A 21,974-nucleotide genomic window follows, 5' to 3' on the forward strand; every position below is an offset into this window, starting at 1 on the left:
AAGCACAAGTCATGTCAGAATCTTTATTGGAAAAAGAAATCACAGCATCTCCATTATTATTCAAACACATTTAATAAACCAAGAGAAACAGTAGCAAAGGGCACCGACATGTGACAAACTGTACAAAACCTCTAGGCTTGCAAGCAAAACCTGAGGGTGAGGAGCCCACGGCCCATCTGTGAAGGTCCGAGGAGCCACCCCCACCCCTTTGTGGATAACCCCCTCCCCCTCGGACCATTCAGTCACCCCTGAGAAAAATTGATTAAAAATGTGCAGAAACAAAGACACTTTTAAGAGGAGGTTAGCTCCAACCTTGTGGTAACGGAATAATTGGGCCACTGGGTTTCTGAACCAGGTACTGGTCCCCAGGGGCTAGCTAATGGTTTAAAAAAACCTCAAGAGATGCACATCACTCAGATGAAAAGCCATCCCACCACTGGCTTCCTTTGCCATTTATTGCCTTCCATGGGGAAATAGTGTCTGCATTCATGTTCCAACTTTAGTCTCAACCACATAAAGGCAAACGCAAGGAAGAGCCCTGTTGCTAAAGAAGGCAAAGTTACAACTGGTGGAGAACATGAAAGCCGATTCTTGAATTTAACAGGGTCTGAAGGTGGCCTCTCATCTTGAGAAAAGAACATCCCAGGTGGGTGAGCTAGAATAGTGTCTTGCTGTAGCTGGAATTCAAGCCCTTATATTAAGAAAGCCGAGAGCTTTCCCAATCCCTAATACTGTTTCTGTCTCCAACTAAACTGCTCAACATTTCAGGGAGGGTTCCCCCAAACCATAACTAGAAATATTTAAGAAGGGAAGGAAAAGAGAAGGTATTCGTGTTCCAACAAAAAACTAGATCTGCTGAAAACCTCTCACAACTTGTCAGCAGCAAGTGAACGAGTGGCCCTATTTATTCAGCAGAGACACTGTTTTTCTCTCCATTTAGCTCAAGTCTTGCTGTAACAGAGCAGCCTCATCTCAAATCGGATTTCCAAATTTAAATGGAGCTGTTTTCAATGGCACTACACGTACAACAAAATGAAATTACTTTTACCAGTTCATTATCTTGACATCAGGCACTCTTCTAATGTAGCTTCCCCGTGCATGGTGTTTCTGGTGATCGTAACATAAATCAATGAGGTATTTGTTTTAGTTTACTAAAGCTACACAGTAAAGATCTGCTTCCAAGCAAACCTAACACTGCTACGTGCCCAGCAAGGTGGGGAATCAGTTGGGTTAGGCCAAGTTGGAAATGGCAGCTATTCTTTGCAGCACCCTCTGATTTTTCTTTCAACTAGTTCATGCCAGCATAATCTCCCTTCCCTGGAAGGAGAGATTATGAGGATACTTCTGTGGTTCTTATACTTCCTCACAATACACACACAAACACATCTGCTTATTTCTCAGCTGTGGACATATACTGACAACGGCTGAAAGAAGAAGATACTCATAGATTTATGTACACATCACAGTGTTAGTTAAATCCAGCCATGACATACACTGTCTGACCATGCTAATACCAACATATTACAGACAGGAAAGATGAAGAAGGACAAGAAAGTTGCTTGAATTCCACAGAGTATGAAGCTGGTTGAGTTTAGCAGCCAGAAGCTGACCACGAGACCTTTGGTACAGTCTGTTGCTACAGGGACTGAATAATGCATCTAACCCATCAAAATATTACGGGAGGTATCTTGGCAAAAACAGTGGGGAAGCTCAGTGATATATATGTACATAAATACTGAAGATTAATGGAGAATGTGGAGCAGGATAATTTGGTACCCTGATAAATTTCATTTTAATTTTTTTTTTGCTTCATCTGCATTATATTTTCCATGCTTTCAGTAACCATTCACTATCCTCTTTGTTCGCACTCCTTTTGTAACTAGGAAGAAATAAAAGGGGAAGCCTCATTACCACACACCATAAAACATGAAAAAGACACTGAGTGCAACTCCTTACTGAGAAATTCCAAGCAAACCAATCGGAATATAAGGGATCCTATTCCGATCACTGACTAATGTGGGAGCTTCAATTATTGCCTAGGGAAAACCAAAGCACTGCAGTTCCTTTTGATACTTTGGTTCATTATGCTCAGAGCTTAATTCAAAAGCCCAGAAGCCAAAGATGATTAACAAGAAACAAAGCCAGAAGGTAGAGAAAATACTTGAGGAATTCCATTTACCAATAACTAGAAGGGACATTTCACTGATTAGGGATGGCACAAAAGAATTGACAAAATCAGCAAGTCCCATTTGTCTAAGATTAGAACTCAGAGAGGCACAACACTGTTACTTCCATTCAAGGCATTCCAACAGAAAAAAAATATACAGAATTTCACAAATCACTTTGGACAAGAAACATCACAATAGTTTGGCAACTGTCATCATTTTACACCTCCCTTCCCCACCCCCCTCCCCAACCTGTGCAATGCCCTTTAGTCATTTTGGGTGAGAGGACACAAGGAGGGATGAGAAATTTCAAGCACAGTATCATAATGTGTAAGTAATAGACTCTCTGTCCCTGGACGTACTAATGCCTACCAAAGTAATTAAGAGTACAAATGAAAACCTGCTTTAGTGCAGGACATCAAGAGAACAAGGGAATAGTTTCATGCTATTGAAGACAAGGCAAAGCTGAACTTGGCAGGAACAAATCTTCCATATCAAAGAACGGTTTGAAATAACCCAAAGGACACATTCTAGATTTGGTGGGAGAAATGGGGCATAAGCTTCCTTCTTTTCCCTCTCTTTTCACAGAGAACAGGAAACAATACAACAGAACCTAAATATCACAGGTAATTGGACACCTTAAATGCATGAAGGACGCTGACCAAACTGTACTGCAAGAAATGCCTACAGTTAGATATGTAGTGTTATCGGAAGAAAAACCCTTCGGCTAATACCACATCCCTCACTCAACTTTCTTATTTAACAGCTCTGAACCAGTAACATATTAAAAGAAAAAAGTTGGTGAGTGAAAATGGAGGAAGAATATTTAATTATTCGTTTTCAAATCTATTTTCCCTGGACCTGAAGGACTGTAACTAGGCGCTCTCCAGCTGGAAGATTCTCTTCTTTTTTCTTAGCTTTCTGTGACTGGGGTGGGATGAGCCTTTGGTTTTTACCAGGATTTGATTCTCCACTGGCAGGACAGGCTCAGCTTTGCTTTGTGTTAGTTTTATTACTGTACAAAAGCAAGGTTGGACTGCAGGAGAAATTCTCTGCCCAGCTAAGTTGCCCTTTTTAACATCTTGGAGTTTTAAAGTTAAATGCTTGGATTACATCCGTGATCCTCGCTCCTGAAGAATCTGAAAAAAAAAAGAGAGAAGCATTTCACTTTAGAAGCGTTTCTTGCAACGTTAAAAAAGAAAGCTGGAAAACATGCTACTTCTCACAAGATCATGTACAGGCAAATTTGTATAAGAATTTATTGTACTTCCAACGCATTGATTCCAAGTCATCAAGAGGGGTGGAGGTGGGGTTGTACGTCATATACAGCATATTGTGAACAAAAATCCCAAACATTCAACAGAGTACATCACAGTATTCCAACCAGGATATAGTTAAATTATATATTATTGCAGCCTGATACTGATATTTTAACCATACAAATATACTAGCCTTCTGTTAAAATTTGGGCATGCAGAAAGGTACCTGAGTTTTGAATATAAGCCTTCATGGGGAGCATACCCTGTAAAGCACAAGTTGGTTTGCTTTTCAAATGATCAGGAATACTTTGTATTGTTTGGATTAAACATCATTTTGTTTAACGAAATAGTTTTAACAATGACGTTTAGAATCATGAATTCTACCAGAAAAAAACTCTCAGCACCAGCTTCTAAAACTGCTCATCCAAAAATAAGCAGCCATTATAAAAGTGCCTCCAAATTCCATCCTAATCAAGAACTCAAAAAAAAAAAATTGGCTGGTATTTCAAGATTTGATGTTATAGATTAAAATGAGTTACATGTCAAGAGGGGGACTAGAACTCTGAACGACTTGAGCAAATTTATATACAAATAGTCCTCATTTAGCAAGTTACACCTTAATAGAAATTTCCTTTTCTGACCAATGTGGGCATTTAGAACAAGAAAAGCTTTCAGAGTGAAACTGATTAAGATCTGGTCAGTTTGGAGTAGCAGCTGCCAGCAATGGCAGAGTTCTAACCAACAAATTTAAGGTCACAGAGCTGCTTAAGGACATTTTTTAAAATGAAGCAGCAAATGAATGATTAGAAGTTGATTTTGGAAAGTTATAAATGGAGTAGGGGATTTGAAATAAGATTTCATTGTGGAAATCCTTCCCATAGGATAGTCTTGTTTTAAATTCTGAAAGAAAATACAATAGGATGGGAATTTGTTTTTTTTTCAGTAATATTTTTCACTAACATTTTTGTTTTATCTTTATTAATCTTCAAACCTGCTACCTCACCATATTTTTCTATTTGTTCTATTAATACAGGTCCTGTCTTTAATGGGTCCTCCAAGATAAATACTAAATCATCTGCGAAAGCTTGTAGCTTATATTCTTCTCTCTTAACTTTCATACTTTGATGGGAAAGTTAGAGATACAGATTGTAAAGAAGGTAAAATATCTGGGGATTCACCTCACAGCAAGATATGCAACAATTAAAGAAGATAATTATTACAAATTGAAAAGACAAATCGAAGTAGATTCGGATAAATGGAAAAAGGTACAACTATCATTAATGGGTAAGATTGCAATAATCAAAATGAATATATTACGATTGTTTTTGTTTTTAACAATAAGATTGGAAAAGAAATATTTTGAGGGGCTAAATAAAATAATTTTGAAATACATTTGGAAGGGGAAAAAGGCAAGGATTAATTTAAAAATGTTACAGGATGCAAGACTCAGAGGTGGGGTTAGTTTACCTAATTGGGAATTATATTACCAAGCTGCAGTAATGTCATGGATGAGAGAATGGATTTTACTGAGGAATACTAGATTATTGACATTAGAGGGACATGATTTACAGTTGGGATGGCATGCGTTCATATGGTATGGGGAAAGTAGAATACACAGCTATTTCCAGAGACATCATATCAGGAATTCTTTATTGATGGTTTGTGAGAAAATAAAGAGGAAGCATTACTTGAGGATTCCAGATTGGCTCTCAACGATGGAAGCGTTAATACACCCCAATATGTTTAACATGGGAAACATTATAAGATATAAAGACCTACTAACAGACACGGGGAAGCTGAAAACCAAACAACAATTAGAGGAACACGGAATAAAGATGGACTGGTATATGAGAATGCAAATACAATCTAGATATGAAAAAGATGCTAAAATAGATGGTTTTAATTTGGGGAGAACAGAGTTAGATGAAATACTTACGGGAACTGAAGAAAAATGGATTAAAAAATGTATAGTTACTTATTATATAGGGAATTAGAGGAGGAGCAAGTTAAGGAGTCAATGATAAAATGGTCAAGAAATTTTGAATTAGATAAAGGTAAAGGTTCCCCCGCACATGTGTGCTAGTCGTTTCTGACTCTAGGGGCCGGTGCTCATCTCCGTTTCAAAGCCGAAGAGCCAGCATTTGTCCGAGGACATCTCCATGGTCATGTGGCCGGCATGACTACACACCAAAGGCGCACGGAACGCTGTTACCTTCCCACCGTAGTGGTCCCTGTTTTTCTACTCGCATTTTTATGTGCTTTCGAACTGCTAGGTTGGCAGAAGCTGGGACGAGTAACAGGCACTCACTCTGTTACGCGGCACTCGGGATTCGACCCGCCAAACTGTCGACCTTCTGATTGACAAGCTCAGTGTCCTAACCCACTGAGCCACTGATGGCAGCAATTGCGGGAAAGAAACTATAAACTGACAATGGTGACAGCGTATAAAGAAAATATGTACAAGATGATCTACAGATGGCATGTGTCTCCAGAAAGACTAGCTAAAATGTTTAAGGACAGATCTATGAAATGTTGGAAATGCCATCAAATACCAGGCTCTTGTTGTGATTCAGGGTCAGCCTGTAGGTTCGGCAGTTGGGTCAGACGATTCAGAGGAGGAGGAGGGGGGTGTTGGAGAGCCTGCAGAGAACAGCCCGGAGGGTTTGCAGAGCCCTCAGCCAGGCCCCTCCCATCTGGTCACTACGCAGACCCAGCTATGTGAGCCTGACAGCGTGGATGAAGATGACCCACAGCTGGCCCTGTTCTAGGACGCCCGACGCAGGAGGCAGTCAATCAGGAGTAAACAGAGGAAGGCAATGGGGCACCTCGGAAGGAGGCAGAGAGAAGCCACACCTTGAACTGTTTAAAAGGGGAATATGTGGGAGGGCTGGTTTGCTGAAGGCAACCGTTTGAATAGCTCCTGTTTCATGGTTCGTGTTTTTGTTTGGCTCTGTTTGCTCTGTTTTATGTCAATAAATTTGGCAGGCTTAGTTCCAGCCTCTTGCCTTTTTGTAAAGGGGTTGTCCCTGCCTTTTCTGCAGGGCCGGTAGTAGGCTGGTACAGAACAGCTCTTTCTATCATATGTGGTGGATGTGTGCAGAAGCTAAAACCTATTGGAACATAATCAAATCGTGGATAGAAAAGATGATACAACAACGTATAGAATTAAGACCAGAAATATTCCTTTTGCGTATTTTACCAGAGAAATATAGCAAAGAGAACACATATTTGAATATTCATATAACCACTGCAGCTAGGATTGTGTTTGCACAAAACTGTAAGGCACTGAAAGCTCCTCCAGAAGAAGAGGTGGTCAGGAAAATAATGGAATGTGTGGAAATGAATAGATTAACAATGATAATTAAAGATAAGACAGAGTCAGAGTATTATGAAATTTGGGGAAAACTTTATGAGTGGGTGAAAAAGAATATGGTTAAAAGACAACTAACACTAATTTAGTTGGAAGAAAAATGAGGAGATAAGGATATTATCATACCTAATATAGACATTGAAAATCTAAGGAGAGGAGCTGCTCGGACATCACCCCTGAATTGTATCGGAAGAGGAATGGGAGGGAAGAAAGGAGAGGAAAGAGGGAAGAGAGTAGAGGAGGGGGAAGGAAGTAGGAAGGTTGGAGGGAAAGAGGAGGAGAAGTGGGGAGAAAGGGGAGGGGAGTGGTGTGGGAAAGAGGAGTGGAAGAAGAGGGAAGTAGGAAAGAAAGGAGAAAGGGAGAAAGTAGAGAAGAGGGAAGAGAGAGAAGGAGGGTGGATACAGTGAAAGGGGAAAAGGACGAGCAGCATCCAAACTTACGTGTATGTATGTATGACAATATATTTGTTGACTTGTTTGTTGAAGAAATGGGAATATATATATATATATATATATATATATATATATATATATATATATATATATATATATATATATATACACACATACACATATACATATACACATATATACATATACACATATATACATATACACATATACACATATACATATACATATACATATACATATATAGATAGATAGATAGATATAGATATAGATGGGAATTTGAACACTGGACACTAGGGGGAACAAGAGGTAATTATAGATTACAATTAAAGGAAAATAACATTTAATTTTGGCTTACTAACACAAGATGGGACAAATTATTTTGAATACTGGATATATTCAAGGATTTTTGTGAGTAATGGATCTGCAAGTTAATCTTAAAAGTGTCTGCCATTATAGATAGAAGGCTTTTAGGAGACACTGCAGAAGAGGACTGGGACTGACTTGAAAGTTGATATCAAAATGACAGCCTGCAAAAATAATATAGAAAAAAATGTTACACTGAGTATACAAATAAAATTGGCTGATGTTTTAATAATTGAAAAGGATCTGAAACTGGCAGGCCAAAAGAATGTCTTCAATAATTTTCTAATATTGGATTTACAAAAGACATGCTAAAATTCTGAAAGAAATGAAAAGTAGACCAGCTCTAGGACATTATCAGGGTTAAAAATTATGATTGTTAAAAGTAAAAGAAAGGAATATAAAGTGGGTTTATTTGATCAAGGTTAAAATAGATGTTTTGATACTTTTGGCATTTCTTAATGGACTTTTGCTGACCAGGACTGAATGAAATTGTTGTAAGAATCTGGTTATAGACATAAGATGAGATATGGGATGAAGTGATTTTTTTGGGTGGCATTTTAAGAGAAGATAAAATTGTTTATACATGTTACAACAAAGAGGAAAGTTATTTTGTTATATATTCCCCCCCCACTGCTACATGTTTATTTATTTTTCTGTCTATATATTTTTCCTGTACTCTCCATTTTTAATTTTTATTCTTTTATCGTTTGTTTTTGTTTTGTTTAAATATGTCTAATAAAATTATTATAAAAATATCCACTTATCTATTTTATGCCATTCAATAAATAGAGAAATTGAAGGATTCCAATCACAATAGGCTTCTCACCTTTGCTTTCTCACTAGGCTCTATGACAATGCCATTGGTCGAATTATTGAGCTCTCTTGATACAACACAGAGAAATTCTGCCTGATCTTCATTTCCATAGTTGTATGAAGATCCAATACTAATTAACTGTTAAAAAGGAAATGATATGTTAAAAATAGCAATATGAGACGAACGTAAAATCAGGCTTATAAGTTTATTCTAAAGTATTATTTAAATTTATTCTCATCTCCAACAACTGAGTTACAGATTTGCAAGAGAAGTATTTTTTAACTTCCTTTAACATTTAGAAGATGAAAAAGCATGCTCATATTATGCCTTTGAACTCTAAAAACAGTATGATGTACCATGTGACTTCCCTGTCAGATCAAAATACTAACAGATTTTCAGTTTTATTATGCAACTATATACAGGTGTACCAGATGTCAGATCTCATAGGTGAATCACAATATGTTTTATTAATTAATATTTTTTCAGAGAAAGTGTTACTGTATTTAGGAATGCTCAAAGCTCATGCATCAAAAAGGGCATGTTTAGAAGACAACGGTGACCAATCTGATCACTGAATGCGATTTGTATAATAAACTGTTTATAGGGCTCAACTTGGTACACCCTGTACATCTGTTGATTCTATTTGCAGAAACAGCAACAATCATTTCCATATTAATTACTCTCTCCTTCTTTCTACTATCATTTAAGCAATATGGTATCAATTTTATTTAAAATAAAGAATTACGTCACTAGGAACTCCAGAGATAGCTGGGTAAAACACCAAATTTTAGGACTATTCCATGCTGTGGGGTGAATAGCTGCTCATGTATCCTAGCGTTCAAAAAAACCTGGGCTTTGCAGATTTAGCTAAAGCTGCAGCACCAGCCATTCATGCAATACCAGTCAAAAACACCTTCAAATAAATGAATAAATGTATCTTTTCCTGAGATCATGTGGCAGCTGTGAAGGGCTGCTTTATGAAGTTCCTGACAGATGCTACATATGTGCTTCTTTATGCTTTTAATCATATTTTGCTCCTTGAAGTCAGATTTTTGTGCAGCTCTAACAACAATCATCAAACCAGAAACCCAGCAGCTATAGCAAATTGAAACAAAATCAGGAGAATGTTTTAAATTGTAGGGAACAGAACTACCAATATCCCAAAGGTGCTTTTTTCAAGAGGCAACTGGACTTTCTTGTTTTTCTTTGAAGACATTTTGCTTCTCATCCAAGAAGCTTCTTCACCTTTATCTTTTTTTTTACATCTAATAATCAAGCTACCATATAGGATTTTCATTAGATATATACTTATGAGAATTCAAGATTGGCACAAACTGATAGCACTGATCAACTGTTACAGTAAAATTAAGTAAAGAATGCAAAGGTGACTAAAAATCAGGCTTCTGCAAACAACAGGCATATTTCCACCCAGCGTTATTGGTTAGTGAGATGAAAAGCATATAAATATGATAAATAAACAAACAAGATGACATAATATATCCAGTGAATTGGCCCAACTTCTGAACCTGTTAACATGAAATACCTGTTCAAATTTCCATCCATCAGACATAGTAGACACCATCTGGGTCAGTTCTTCTTCTTGGCACTGCAGAACTCGGTAAACATGCTTGACAGGTCCCTGGGTTAAAAGAGGAGAAACTAACAAGTTAGAAATCAGGATTGTGAGTTTTCTAAATAATAGTATCTTATTGAAATGATGGTAATACTATTATATTAAGATGGAGGAGGCTCATAAAAAACAAACATTTTAAAAAGTGTTTAAAAGCATGCTTCTAGCCACCACAGTTATTAAAACCTAGAAAGGGAAAGTGGGTGTTTTTGTGAAAGACTTAAGAAACCAATAATATCTTGTGAAGGAGATCCCTATAACACGGCTCTTATGCCACAGAGAACGCACAAGCCTGGTAACATATGTTAGGACCCAATACATTTATTTTCTTTCTAATGTGAATTACTTGAGAAGTTCTGCTTTCATTGTCTCGTATTCGTTCTTTCACCAGCCTCACTAGAGATGCAATGTTGTAAAATTCAGCTTCTTCCAGGACGCCTACAAATAAGGATGAAGAACATGGCTTCAGTATTTGTAAGAAGGAAAGGTTGCTATACATCTACATTAACCACAAAATTTCTTGATCAGAAACCTTTCAGATCTGATCTTGCTGCATGTCTGAAATGGGAGAATATATATAATTTATAATTTAATTCAGGACATTCTGTATTTGAAGAGTGGTGTGCCACAACTCAGCTTTTTTATTGTCTGAAAAGCCACAGAGGAACAGCCATGAATGTTGTGATGTTAATGTAAAGAGTGCAGCTGAATTATTTTCAGCTTGTGTTTTGAAAATCTAAGAATGTGGATGGAAACATGATCTTTAAGCTATCAAATTTTTCAAAAATATAAGGCAAAACTGCACTGCTTGTTATTTGATTATCTTAGTGGCAAATTCTCTTTTTTAAATTAGCTTTATTTATCTTAGCAGGTTTTACAGAAAGAAGTAGAAAAAAAAGAGATAATTATATGAAAAAAAATCAACAGCCAATTAAACAGCAAAATAAAAACAAGCGGAAAACTGTACAGATATATATCACATTTTCTTTAAATGTCTAATCAGTTTCTGGTTTGTATTTTAAAATATCATGGTTTCTAACATTACAAAATATCATAAAATCTATGCCAAAGGATCAATTATTGAGGGTTTTTTTTGATTGGGAGATAAAGCTGCCTTTTTATAAAATAGATATTACATATCTCTTGAAACAAAATCTTAATATTAGAAATATTACCATTTTTGCAATTTCTCAAAATAATTCTTGCTGCCAAATTCTAAAGGCATAGTCTCTACAACACTAAAGGCTACAAATATGCCATTTGGCGGCCAAATGACACTCATGAGCTGTGCACTTATTTAACTCAAAAAATAATCTGGAAATCAACAAAATGATATAAAAATATTTTGTTAGGCACAATTCCAGCAAAACTGAATAAATATCAAGAAACACCTTGTGAATAAAACTTGTACTCCTTACTACAACCTGGAGATTCAAGAAACATTTTCTCTTTTGATTCTCTTTATGAAAAGAAGCTTGTTTTTATGGGGTATGTTCCATTAGAAAGCAAATGCTAATATAATAGTCCCTAAAATAAGGCTCTAATGAAAGCACTACCAAGGATACTTCCCTGCTTCGTCATAAATACATGCCTATTTGAACAAGTTGATTTCGTACTGTTTTTCCACAGTACAATCTGAGTAACATAAACTTTCTATTATATTTTAAAGACACATATATCATGAAATCAATGAGATTAAATACATTAAATGCATCTTATTTAATCTCTTTTAATTTTTGTATTCTTGTCTTTTAACATGTATTGCCCTGTTCACCGCCCTGAGTCCTTCGGGAGAAGGGCGGTATACAAATAAAATTATTATTATTATTATTATTTAATTCTGGGCTCAGGCAAGACCAACCTCCATTAATACTGCTAATGTAATACTAATTTATTAAATTTGTATGTTATCCGACACTCAACAACTCTGGCTGGAATTAAACATTCCTAACTTTCAAGAGAGATTTATACATTTTTCAAAGTTATGTTTTTCTTACCTTCTTCTGCCAATTCCTTGTTTATTATGAGTTTTCCATGCCGGAGGTAGTTCAGGATTGGACCAAAATATGTGGGATCCCTATCAATGAGATATGCCCCTGTTTCATCCTGTTAGGAGATATAATTCTGTTATAGTCTGCTGCTCAAGAAAGATATTCCAATGGCATTCAGACATTTGGACATGGAACCAACTGCCATGAATCTGAGAATATGGTTCTCTGAGAAAGAAGCCAAATTCTTGCATTAGCGGATATCTTATTCTACATTTGCTTGTGTTAGATGATTCCGTGACATAATTTAAAAAAGATAAGACTGTGGCCTATGTACCTTGGCAGTATCTCATTAACTAGAAAATTATGTGTTTATTGACTTTGAATAATCTGCTCTTAATTATGTCGCAAGCTTTTCCACATATCAAATTAATGCACAAGAAAAAATAAACATAATTGTACTGATTACTACTATATTCTATTTTTATCGCTTGAAATATAATTCATTCTATGTATCTAACAAATCTGAGCTATAAATTACATCAGCACTTTTTCGTAGCCTAAAAATATTCTTCACAAAAATAAATCCAGAATATTTAGTTTTTTTTAATCTATTGGCTCAAACTTTTTTAAGAACACTCACTAAAGCTACACATACTTGGAAATGTATCCTACTGAACTTAGTGAACCTACTTAGCTAATTATCTTGGAGACAGATCTCAAAACTACATTAACAAAAACGTGCAATCTGTAAAGGTTTGTACAGCTTATTGTGCAGTTGATTTCAATGGGACTTACTAAGTAAACACACAAGGACAGTATCACTCAGAAGTGTAAATAAAGACCACAAATTTGATATCTCTCTATAACTATTATACCTTTTCACTATAATCTAAAGCACTGCATTTAAAATTAAATTCTAAGGAACACAATTATGTAAGGTTTTTATAGCACATTTAGAATCCTCTGCACTGACATTATAAGTGATTATATGCTAAAGCAACCACTCTAAATATACTTTATCTTGGCACAGAGTTTTAAGTACTAGAGAAAGAAGTTGCTTTGTATATAGATATTGATTTTTTAAAAAAAATCCAAAAAAATCTTATTTTCTTATTTTATAGATGTGAAACTGAAAAGCTGAAAGGCTATAAAGGATGAAGATTCTGTTTTGATTCTGAAGGATATAGGACATAATACATTATATAGATGTTATAAATACATAATAACATTTATGTTTAACATTATAAACATGTGTATGTGTTTTTAATAAACCATTTCTAATTGCGCTCATTACCCCAAGGTAAATAGATTATATTCAAGTTATTTACTGACAATACCTTCATTGTTGAAGTGTTTGATTACAGATTAATATTCATATTTAATACTGGTTGAGAGAAAAGCTATACAAAGACAGCGCTTTTCATTTGTCTTCTGTGTTCAGGCTAATCCTAGAATGCTAAACATCCTGGTTGACAGCCACAATAATTAAACCAAGTTGTTACAAACCACATCATACCTTAAATGCTGTGAGCGCAACCATATTAACTAACATACTGTGTACTATTAAGTCTGTATTGCTTATGAACAGCGGCTCAGCATCTTCTGCAAACACCATCAATAAAGAACAGCACAGCAAATACAAGGACTATAGGATATGTGTGTTTGCGCGCGCGCGTGCAAATAACCTAATGCCCCGTTTTTAGATGCAGTCTAGAAGTGTCACTAAGCTGTGCATCCCTTGTCCCCTCCCCTACGTTTTCATCAGGAGAAACGTAAGGCAGGGGTCTTCAAACTTGGCCCTTTTATGACTTGTGGACTTCAACTCCCAGAATTCCTCAGCCAGCCAAGCTGGCTGAGGAATTCTGGGAGTTGAAGTCCACAAGTCATAAAAGGGCCAAGTTTGAAGACCCCTGACGTAAGGGATAAAATGTATAGTTATGGTAAAGCTGGAGTTCTGCAAGGAACTTGGCCTCCTTCCAGAAATACGACTTACTCCATTACACCAGAAAATGCAGGAAGGCGACTAGGGGAGCGGAAAAAAAAGGAAGGGCGAAAACGAATATCGTCGGAGAAGCACACAGGCCCTTCAGTCTGGGTGTGCCGGGCTATAGGCACGAAGGGGGAACGGGGAGAGAGAGAGCGCGATTTAGCGCCCGGCCGCCTCGCCCGCTCACCTTGTCTGAGCCCAGTTCGGGCCCCTCTTGGCAGCAGAGGCGGCAGAGGAACGACTTGGGCTCGCGGCAGAGGGTCTGGCGGGTGCTCACGAAGTAAGTGCCGCCCACGTTGAGCCGGACCCACTTGGAGCCGCCGCCGCCGCCGCTCCCCGCCGCGGCTTTTTCGGGCGGCGGAGGCTCCGGGCTGCGCGCGGGGCAGGCGGGAGCCGCAGCTGGGCGAGGGCTCGGCGGCCCCGAGTTCGGGAGAGGGCTGGGCGTGCGACCTCGTGGCGGCCCCTCCCCAGCCACCAACTCCGCCATGCTCGGCTGCAGCTTCTCCCCTGGCTTTGGCGGGCGGCGGTCCCTTTCTTAGTCAGCGGCCCGGGCGGAAAGGCTGGAGCTGCTCCGGTCGAGGCGCGACAGCCATTCCTCCCCCCACCACCAGTCCCCGCTGACACGAGAACGGCGGACTTCCGGGATGAAGAGTCTCTTCCGGGTCATCAAGCGCTAAGCGAGTCGAACGACCGCGCCTGACCCCGCGCGTGGCCCCGGCTTCGTTCCAAGAGTTCCGCCCTTAAAGGGAATCGGAACGAGTAATGGAACGTAACATTCGGAAAGGTGATCGAGAGACACCCCGGAAGGAAATACGATAGGCAGCCGTGCCATAAATCCCAACAGTTTACTCCAGGGGTCTTCAAACTTGGCCCTTTTATGACTTGTGGACTTCAGCTCCCAGAATTCCTCAGCCAGGCATGCCTGGCTGAGGAATTCTGGGAGCTGAAGTCCACAAGTCATAAAAGGGCCAAGTTTGAAGACCCCCTGGTTTACTCGATGTAAACTTCTTGTTTTGCGTTGGACGCTCCTAATTATTTTCTTAGTGGAACAGTTTTTGACTCCCAAAAAGGTGACGTTTAGAAATTGCCCTGCCGCTTTGCTTCACGGAGAAGAGAGAAAATCATTTGAATATAATACGGACCGTCCTTTTGAGAGAGAAACGAGAAGTTTACTACATGCCTGCTTTGCAATCACGGGGGCGGCGGAGGGACGGGAATAGAGATGGCTAAAAAGATGGGCTGGGTTTTGCAGAAGCCTCCACGGAGGTTTGGGCTATTTCCCTCCCCCAATAGTATGTGCAGGGCTTTTTTTTTCTCATAGAACGCCCAGAACGGAGTTTCGGCACCATTTTTTGGATGGAACCTTGTAGGGTAGGCAAGGCGGGTTGTATGACATGTGTGAGTTCCGCCACCTTTTTCTTTTACAAAAAAAGCACTGAGTATGTGCAACCTTTTCATATTATGATCTTTGTTCTAAATAAAAGCTTCTTAAGAGCCACAGCCTACTTAGTCGTCATCGTTGAAATGTAAGAGGGCGGAGACCCGATTTTGCGGCAGAAATAGAGCAGAAGATGGAGATTCGGTCATGTCTAGAGATGATAGGTTGGGTAATATAGTTCTGCGAAGGGCAGAGATGGAAGGTATTTTAAGGGAACTCGTGGGAATGACGAAGTTTACTCTCAGAAGCATCTGGAGATCCCAAAGCTTCAATTCGCAGCAAGGTTCAACTGCTTTGCCTCCTGAAGCCATCGCCACCCCCGAGCCCAAGCGAAGAGAAACTCGACTCCCCTCCTCTGACTGCTCCCATCAGTTTGCCTAGCTAGCTCTCCTTGCCGTCCGGAGCAGAGCAGGCTGCGCTCTTGCCTTTTACTCTCTCTATGAGATGGCGAGGGCCGCCCTCTTTCCGGAGAGAGTCGTCCCGATTGGGCCCGTTGGTCCCTTGTCAGGCTTTGGTTCCGGGAGCCTTTTCCGGCGGTGTAATTACCGGGGTGGCTGAAGGTGAGGAGCCGATGTCCTTTGGGAGGGTTGCTAGTCCTGTGATGCTTCTCGTTTCGTTATGGGTCGTGGGTTGAAGGGTTCTTGGATGGCGCCTCCGAGGACAGAAATTTGTTCTCCCGCAATGGTTTCCCCTTGGCTAGGAAACTAGATGCTAAAATAGAGAAAAAATTTCGCTGGCTGTTTTGTTTGGGATAATTGCGAAAAAAAGGATTGCTTGATATCTTGGAGCAAACAAGCTAATACTAATATTAGCTTTTTAAAAAGCTATATATTTTTTAAAAAATTGAATCGAAACTGCATGATTTTGAAAAAAAAACCAACCTATTTTTTGTAGGTGCGTTTTTGCCTTTAACTCATTGTTGACTTGGCAGAGATTTCAGGGGTGGTTTACTATTGTCTCCTTCCTAGGGCAGAGAGAAAGTGACTTGCTCAAGAGTCACCCAAGCTGGCGTCCTACCTAAAGTGGGACTAGAACTCACAGTCTCCTGGTTTCTAGCCTGGTGCCTGAACCACTAGACCAAACACCAGGTTTACTTCTGAATAAAATCTATGGTGCATTTTAGTTCTTGATTTCATTCGGTTGAAAATTTCTGTTAATGTCCATTGTCCGCTTCCTTCATCCCTCACTTGCTATGTTATTTTCTTATTTAATTTGTTCCTTAGTCTTTATCTCTTCCCATTTTCTAGGTGATAGCAATGGCTGGCCGCAGGTTTGCTGTGAAAGCAATAGATTGGGCAGCATTTGCTGAACGAGTGTCAGTTGATCAGAGACCTATGTTTAATGCTTTCAAATCACGTAGTGATGCTATTGCAGCCAAGTGAGTATATTTCTTAGTTTGTAAAGAACACCATGGAAAGAAAAGGAATGACATTAAACCAAATATCTTTGTGATTGGTGAATACATCAGTGGCATTATTTGGATTACATTATTAAATACATGTGTCCAGAATGTGTTGCAGAACTGTTCACTTGCCTCTTATATCAGTGCAACAAAAGACATATTTTAAGGTATAGGTGTACAGTTTATTGAAATGGGCATGTTTTCAGATTTAGTGAAATCTATAGGCAGAACTGTTCCTATGATCTTACTATTTAATTTAAATAAAGAGTTAAATAGCTAACAACAAGACTATATTGATTGCCTCTCAATCATTGTTAGTAACTGTGATTATACTAGGTATGAGAAATTTTGGTAGAGGCAATAATCTTGCCCATCCTACAGATCTTTAAACATAACATTCTTTGATATCAAGTTTTTATCTTGATAACAAACAAAATATCCAGACATTTGGTTGACTTTTCTTGTTATGAAGATCAAAAATAAAAAATGACTTTAAAAGAAGGAATAGTCTGAAACATCTAGTAGTTCTGATGTTCTTTTATGTATCTAAATAGGCTCGCAACTTTGCCAGAGACACCACCAGCCATTGACTGGACTTTCTACAGGACTGCAGTTGTGAACCCTGCCCTAGTGGATGAATTTGAAAAGAAGGTGAGGCACTTTTAAATTTTGGGGTGTTTGAGGTGTATTCCATTGCATCAAAAGAGACTTGGTAGTTCCCTAAACACCAATAAAAATGCAATAAAACTTTCAAAGTAAAAAGATGAAAAACTAAAGACTATACCAGTGTTACTCAAGCTGATAGCACCAACCAAAATTCATCCCTCTCAGCTTCTTTGAAATTACCCCTATTTCTTCTTTTAACAATTTACGGAAAGCAAGTAATGTGGCAGGCAAATCAAATCTCTGAGAGGATGCTGTTCTAAAGTACTTCCACAGAGATGTGGCTATAAGCCTTCATATTTCTTACCTGGCAAAAGTTGGGACTCAAAAGCAGGTACTTCTGAAATGTTCAAGTCTGGCAGTTCAAAACTGGATGGAAAAAGTGTTTCTATAAGTATTCTCATCTCAAGTTATATAGTACTTTGAATTGCACTCAGGAGCTAATTGGAAACTAGTTCAGGGCCTAAAGCACAGTACTGCATTGATGAGAAAGCCTAAAGCAAAGTACTGTAATTATATCAAGCAACTGTCAGCACGAAGCCACTGAAACTTTCAAGGCTATTTGTGTGAAAAGTGGGGTGCAGCTGTTCAGATAAGAGGATGTGAGAATGAGTCACTAAGTAGGGATGCAACTGCTATACCAGCTGAAGCTAGGGCCAGGCAAAGGCTCTCCTGATCATGGCTTCCTCCTGCCCATGAAGACCCTGCTTACCTAGGATTCTGATCGTGTAAGGTTCTCACTTAATGACTGGTTAGTTCCTGGATTATGATAGTAACCGGGACCGCCAAGATTGCCATCACTAAGCAATGTGGTGATGTGATGTCATGCTTAAGGACTGAATCACTTAATGACAGAAATTCTGGTCCCAAAAGCTGTTGTAAGCCTAGGACTACTTGTACCAAGATCCAGGTCATAACAATGGTAATCCAGAAGAGTGACCTATAGTGTCTTGATATCATGCTTTGATCTAAAACCTCACAGAAAAGGGTCCTCAAGTTTGCTCTGTTGGTATATCCTGACTGTAGTCTCAATACTCTTCTAAAAAAGTAAGGTTAGACATAGGGCAATAGTTGTCAAATGCAGAAAGGTCTACTGAGGGCATCTGTAGGAGGGAATGAACGCCAGCCTCTTCAAGGGTGCCCGCACCACCTTCTCCCTAAGACACACATTGACCATGCTCCCCTGGATTTCCCAAAGAAGCTAGAGGGGCGAGAGTTGCGGGGTGTGCCAGATGAGAATTTCAATAGCTTTCAGAAGCCAGGAGTCCGGATAATATGAGACAACATTGCTGCAGTCATCTCAGGGAATTTTCTCTATGAAGAGTCACGACTTAGGCAAATCTGAGCAATTTCATTGGCAAAGTGCTGGGCTGATTGGTCACACGGCCAGGCAGGAAAATCCAGCTGCAGTCCCTCCCTTACAAGGGGACTGGCTACTCTAACCTGGGCTTCAGATGACAGGCTGCCCAATATAATAATGGAGGAGAAACTATCAAAACCACTCTGAACCTGCAAATCTGGTGAAATTTAAGCATAATTTTTGTAAAATAGTGTGTGTGAGTTCACCGCATTTGTATCAGACTTAACAATATCACATGTTTTTCCGCTTTTTAAAATTAGCCTTAGTGGCTTATTATCTCTTCTTGTAAATTGTCTGGTCTCCCGGGGCAATATCAACTAAATTTTAAAACTTGCAAAATCTTTCTTGCAGCCAAATGGCTACTGTTTGGGGGGGGGGGGTTGCCCATTGGATAGCTCCTAAACTTTGAAACTGGCTGTGGTTCTAGGATCCTATGGTTGAAAGATTTATAGAACAGGGCAATAGATGCACAAGAGCCTGTGGTTCTAATTCGGTAGTAAAGTACATACTTTTCAATGACTCTGGATTCAGAGACATTGGGAAGTATGTACTTTACTACTGAATTAGAAACATAGATAGAAGGTACATATGGTATGGGTTTGGAAACCAGAAGCTACACATTTCAATTACAGTTTCCTCAATTTTCACAGTTTAAGGCACTGCAGATTCCTCTGCCTGCGGATACTGAAACAGCTAAAATAAGCATCCAAGAAAAGGAGTCTGTAAGTGTTCTGCTATCCTGTTACTGTTTTTTTTTCATTGCACATGAATGGCGTTTGCAGAGGTGTCTGCTTGGCATCTTAGTAGATTGCTCGTGGAGTAATCTTTACTCATGGTGCCATTTGTTAAATTATACTGAACACCATTCCCTCCTTCCCACATTCCATCTGCTTATGGATTGCTACCTTTAGTAATTTCTCTGCTAGAATTGTGCCATTGACAATGGCCAATTTTAACTACAAGAGTTGCAGGCCTTACATTGTCTGGAAGAACAAGTTGAAGACCTTCCATTTCTTCCTCCTTAAGATTAAAAGCTGGAAATAATAAATAATAAATAGCATTTCTGAGGTACAAAGTAGAAAATTAGAACATGAATGCATGAACATGAATGCATGAACAAAGTAGAAAATTAGAACATGAATGCTTTTGCCCAGGTTCGCCTGGTGCGCCAGTTGCGGCCCTATCTGGACCGGGATGCCCTGTGCACGGTCACTCATGCGCTCGTGACCTCTCGCCTTGACTACTGTAATGCTCTCTACATGGGGCTTCCCTTGAAGACCACTCGGAGGCTCCAACTGGTACAGAATGCGGCCGCGAGAGTTGTCTTGGGAGTTTCCCGGTACTCCCATGTTACACCTTTGCTCCGCGAGCTGCATTGGTTACCAGTTGTCTTCCGGGTGAGGTTCAAGGTTTTAGTTATGATCTTTAAGTCCCTACATGGCATGGGTCCGGGGTACCTCGGGGACCACCTGCTGCCGGCTTCAACTCCCCTCCGCCCTGTGCGTTCCCACAGAGAGGGCCTCCTCAGGGTGCCGCCAGTCAGGGAATGTCGACTGGTGGCCCCCAGGGGGAGAGCCTTCTCTGTGGGTGGCCCGGCTTTGTGGAACCAACTGCCGGTGGAGCTCCGGACGGCATCGGACCTCCGAACTTTCCGTCGTGGTCTGAAGACCCATTTGTTTGAATTGGCCGGTCTGGCCTGATGGGGAGCTGGGTTTTAAATTGTCATTTTAGATTGTATTATTGTTTTTTAATTGGGCACTGATTTAATCTTTGTTTTAACTTTTGTATAGTATTGTATTTTTATTTATATGCCCTGTGAACCGCCCCGAGTCCCCAGGGAGAAGGGCGGTATATAAATTAAATAAAACATAAATAAAACATAAAAATGGGGGAGAGGAACAATTTCCTTACTTGGCAAATGCTATACTAAAGTTCAATTGGGCTTCATGTGTAGTTATTTTATATGTAATTATCTGTTCTAAATAGGATTATGACCTATATCCAATACGTATTTTATGTACCCATGGATATTTATTTGCAGTGCACGTGTAAATTGGTGCCACTGAAAGCGTGGTATTGTTGACTTTATTATTGGCTATAAAGTTCAGACTGGATAAGCATGGATAGCTTCGCATAGATAGCTTCTTTGGAGCCAAAGTTTTTCATAATATTGCTATCTCTTCTTTCAGGATAAGGCTGCTGCTGATTTCATAAAGGATTCCAATGCCCGCATTGTTGAATATGAGAAGGAGGTAAGCTAGCAATTTTAATTATACAAAAGGATTTTTCCATTGTACTGTATTTTCTCCTAATAATTTCTGTCCTGCTGGTTTTCAGCATTTCTCTTCATATTTGTGGGTAATTATGATGTTTTTTTCTCTTAAGCTTCAGGAACTGAGAAACATGATACCGTTTGAAAATATGACATATGAAGATCTACCTGAAAAATTTCGGGATCCTACACTGGACCCAGTAAAATATCCTCATTGGCCACACAAGCTTGCTTCTGATGTATAAACACTGGCTGTTCGAAAGCATTGTGCAACATCAATTCTTCTTCATGAATCCATTAAATAAAGTAATTGCACATGAGCCTTAGGAATCTGCCTCTTCTTTTCTAAGAATCCTGCAATTTAGCTAATTACTACGGTAAGATTGTATGGGATTGTTGCCTCTAACATTCTTATTTTAGAGCCCTAAAAGTTGGAGTATTTCAGTGTTTGGTTTGGATATGATTTAATGTTGCATATCCTGGAATTAATAATATTGGATTTGTTCAAACATGAATTATGATGAATTAAAAAAAACAAATATGCTTATATAAAACTGTTTTATGTATTGATGCTTTAACCCTTTGATATTTACCTTGCAATATATTCCTATTAGGTTTTTTAAAGTATGGTACAGATCACAAACATTGCATTTGCTTTACTTTCAAAACATGTTTTATTGTACATAATTAAATTCCTACTCCTTCTGAAGTAAATGCCTTATTCTATACTTCTTTCTATTTTTCTCCTATCTTATTCTACTATTCTATTTAATCTGTAAATTTTTGTGCCCTTGTTCCTATGTCTTTGTTTTGTACCACTATTTTCTTAGCTCTTTAAATGTTCTTC

General features: G+C 38.9%; 2 protein-coding genes across 6 annotated transcripts; one reads left to right on the plus strand and one right to left on the minus strand.

The window, feature by feature from the left end:
• Positions 1 to 9: 9 nt before the first annotated feature.
• KCTD2 (potassium channel tetramerization domain containing 2) lies at positions 10 to 14,606 on the minus strand. Its single transcript, XM_083352390.1, has 6 exons — positions 14,180 to 14,606; positions 12,012 to 12,120; positions 10,361 to 10,452; positions 9,928 to 10,023; positions 8,397 to 8,522; positions 10 to 3,304 (listed from the first exon to the last, which is right to left on the minus strand). The coding sequence occupies exons 1-6, from the start codon at positions 14,477 to 14,479 to the stop codon at positions 3,275 to 3,277; spliced, it is 753 nt and encodes a 250-aa protein (XP_083208516.1). The 5' UTR covers positions 14,480 to 14,606; the 3' UTR covers positions 10 to 3,274.
• Positions 14,107 to 21,806, plus strand: ATP5PD (ATP synthase peripheral stalk subunit d). 5 transcript variants are annotated; one of them, XM_083352395.1, is made up of 6 exons: positions 14,107 to 14,272; positions 16,678 to 16,808; positions 17,387 to 17,483; positions 19,488 to 19,577; positions 21,045 to 21,107; positions 21,241 to 21,804. In XM_083352395.1, exons 2-6 carry the CDS (start codon positions 16,687 to 16,689, stop codon positions 21,370 to 21,372), a joined length of 504 nt encoding a protein of 167 aa, XP_083208521.1. In that variant the 5' UTR covers positions 14,107 to 14,272; positions 16,678 to 16,686; the 3' UTR covers positions 21,373 to 21,804. The 5 variants fall into 5 exon arrangements, with proteins under 5 accessions (XP_083208521.1, XP_083208518.1, XP_083208519.1 ...); XM_083352392.1 differs by lacking the exon at positions 14,107 to 14,272 and adding an exon at positions 15,006 to 15,363 and having other exon boundaries at positions 21,241 to 21,806; XM_083352393.1 differs by lacking the exon at positions 14,107 to 14,272 and adding an exon at positions 15,008 to 15,363 and having other exon boundaries at positions 19,506 to 19,577; positions 21,241 to 21,803.
• Positions 21,807 to 21,974: the final 168 nt, after the last annotated feature.

This window comes from Vipera ursinii, assembly GCF_947247035.1.
Source record: "Vipera ursinii genome assembly, chromosome: 2".
Classification (NCBI taxonomy): domain Eukaryota; kingdom Metazoa; phylum Chordata; class Lepidosauria; order Squamata; family Viperidae; genus Vipera; species Vipera ursinii.

What these genes read in the sequence shown, in the direction of transcription:
- KCTD2 (XM_083352390.1), bottom strand. Translation starts at nt 14,479, where the DNA reads ATGGCGGAGTTGGTGGCTGGGGAGGGGCCGCCACGAGGTCGCACGCCC. An exon ending in CAAGGAATTGGCAGAAGAAG is followed by an intron (nt 10,453 to 12,011) that starts GTAAGAAAAACA and finishes CCTTATTTGTAG; the next exon opens with GCGTCCTGGAAGAAGCTGAA. An exon ending in AGCCTAGTGAGAAAGCAAAG is followed by an intron (nt 3,305 to 8,396) that starts GTGAGAAGCCTA and finishes TTTTTTTTTCAG; the next exon opens with ATTCTTCAGGAGCGAGGATC.
- ATP5PD (XM_083352392.1), top strand. An exon ending in AGTGATGCTATTGCAGCCAA is followed by an intron (nt 16,809 to 17,386) that starts GTGAGTATATTT and finishes GTATCTAAATAG; the next exon opens with GCTCGCAACTTTGCCAGAGA. An exon ending in TGGATGAATTTGAAAAGAAG is followed by an intron (nt 17,484 to 19,487) that starts GTGAGGCACTTT and finishes TTTCAATTACAG; the next exon opens with TTTCCTCAATTTTCACAGTT.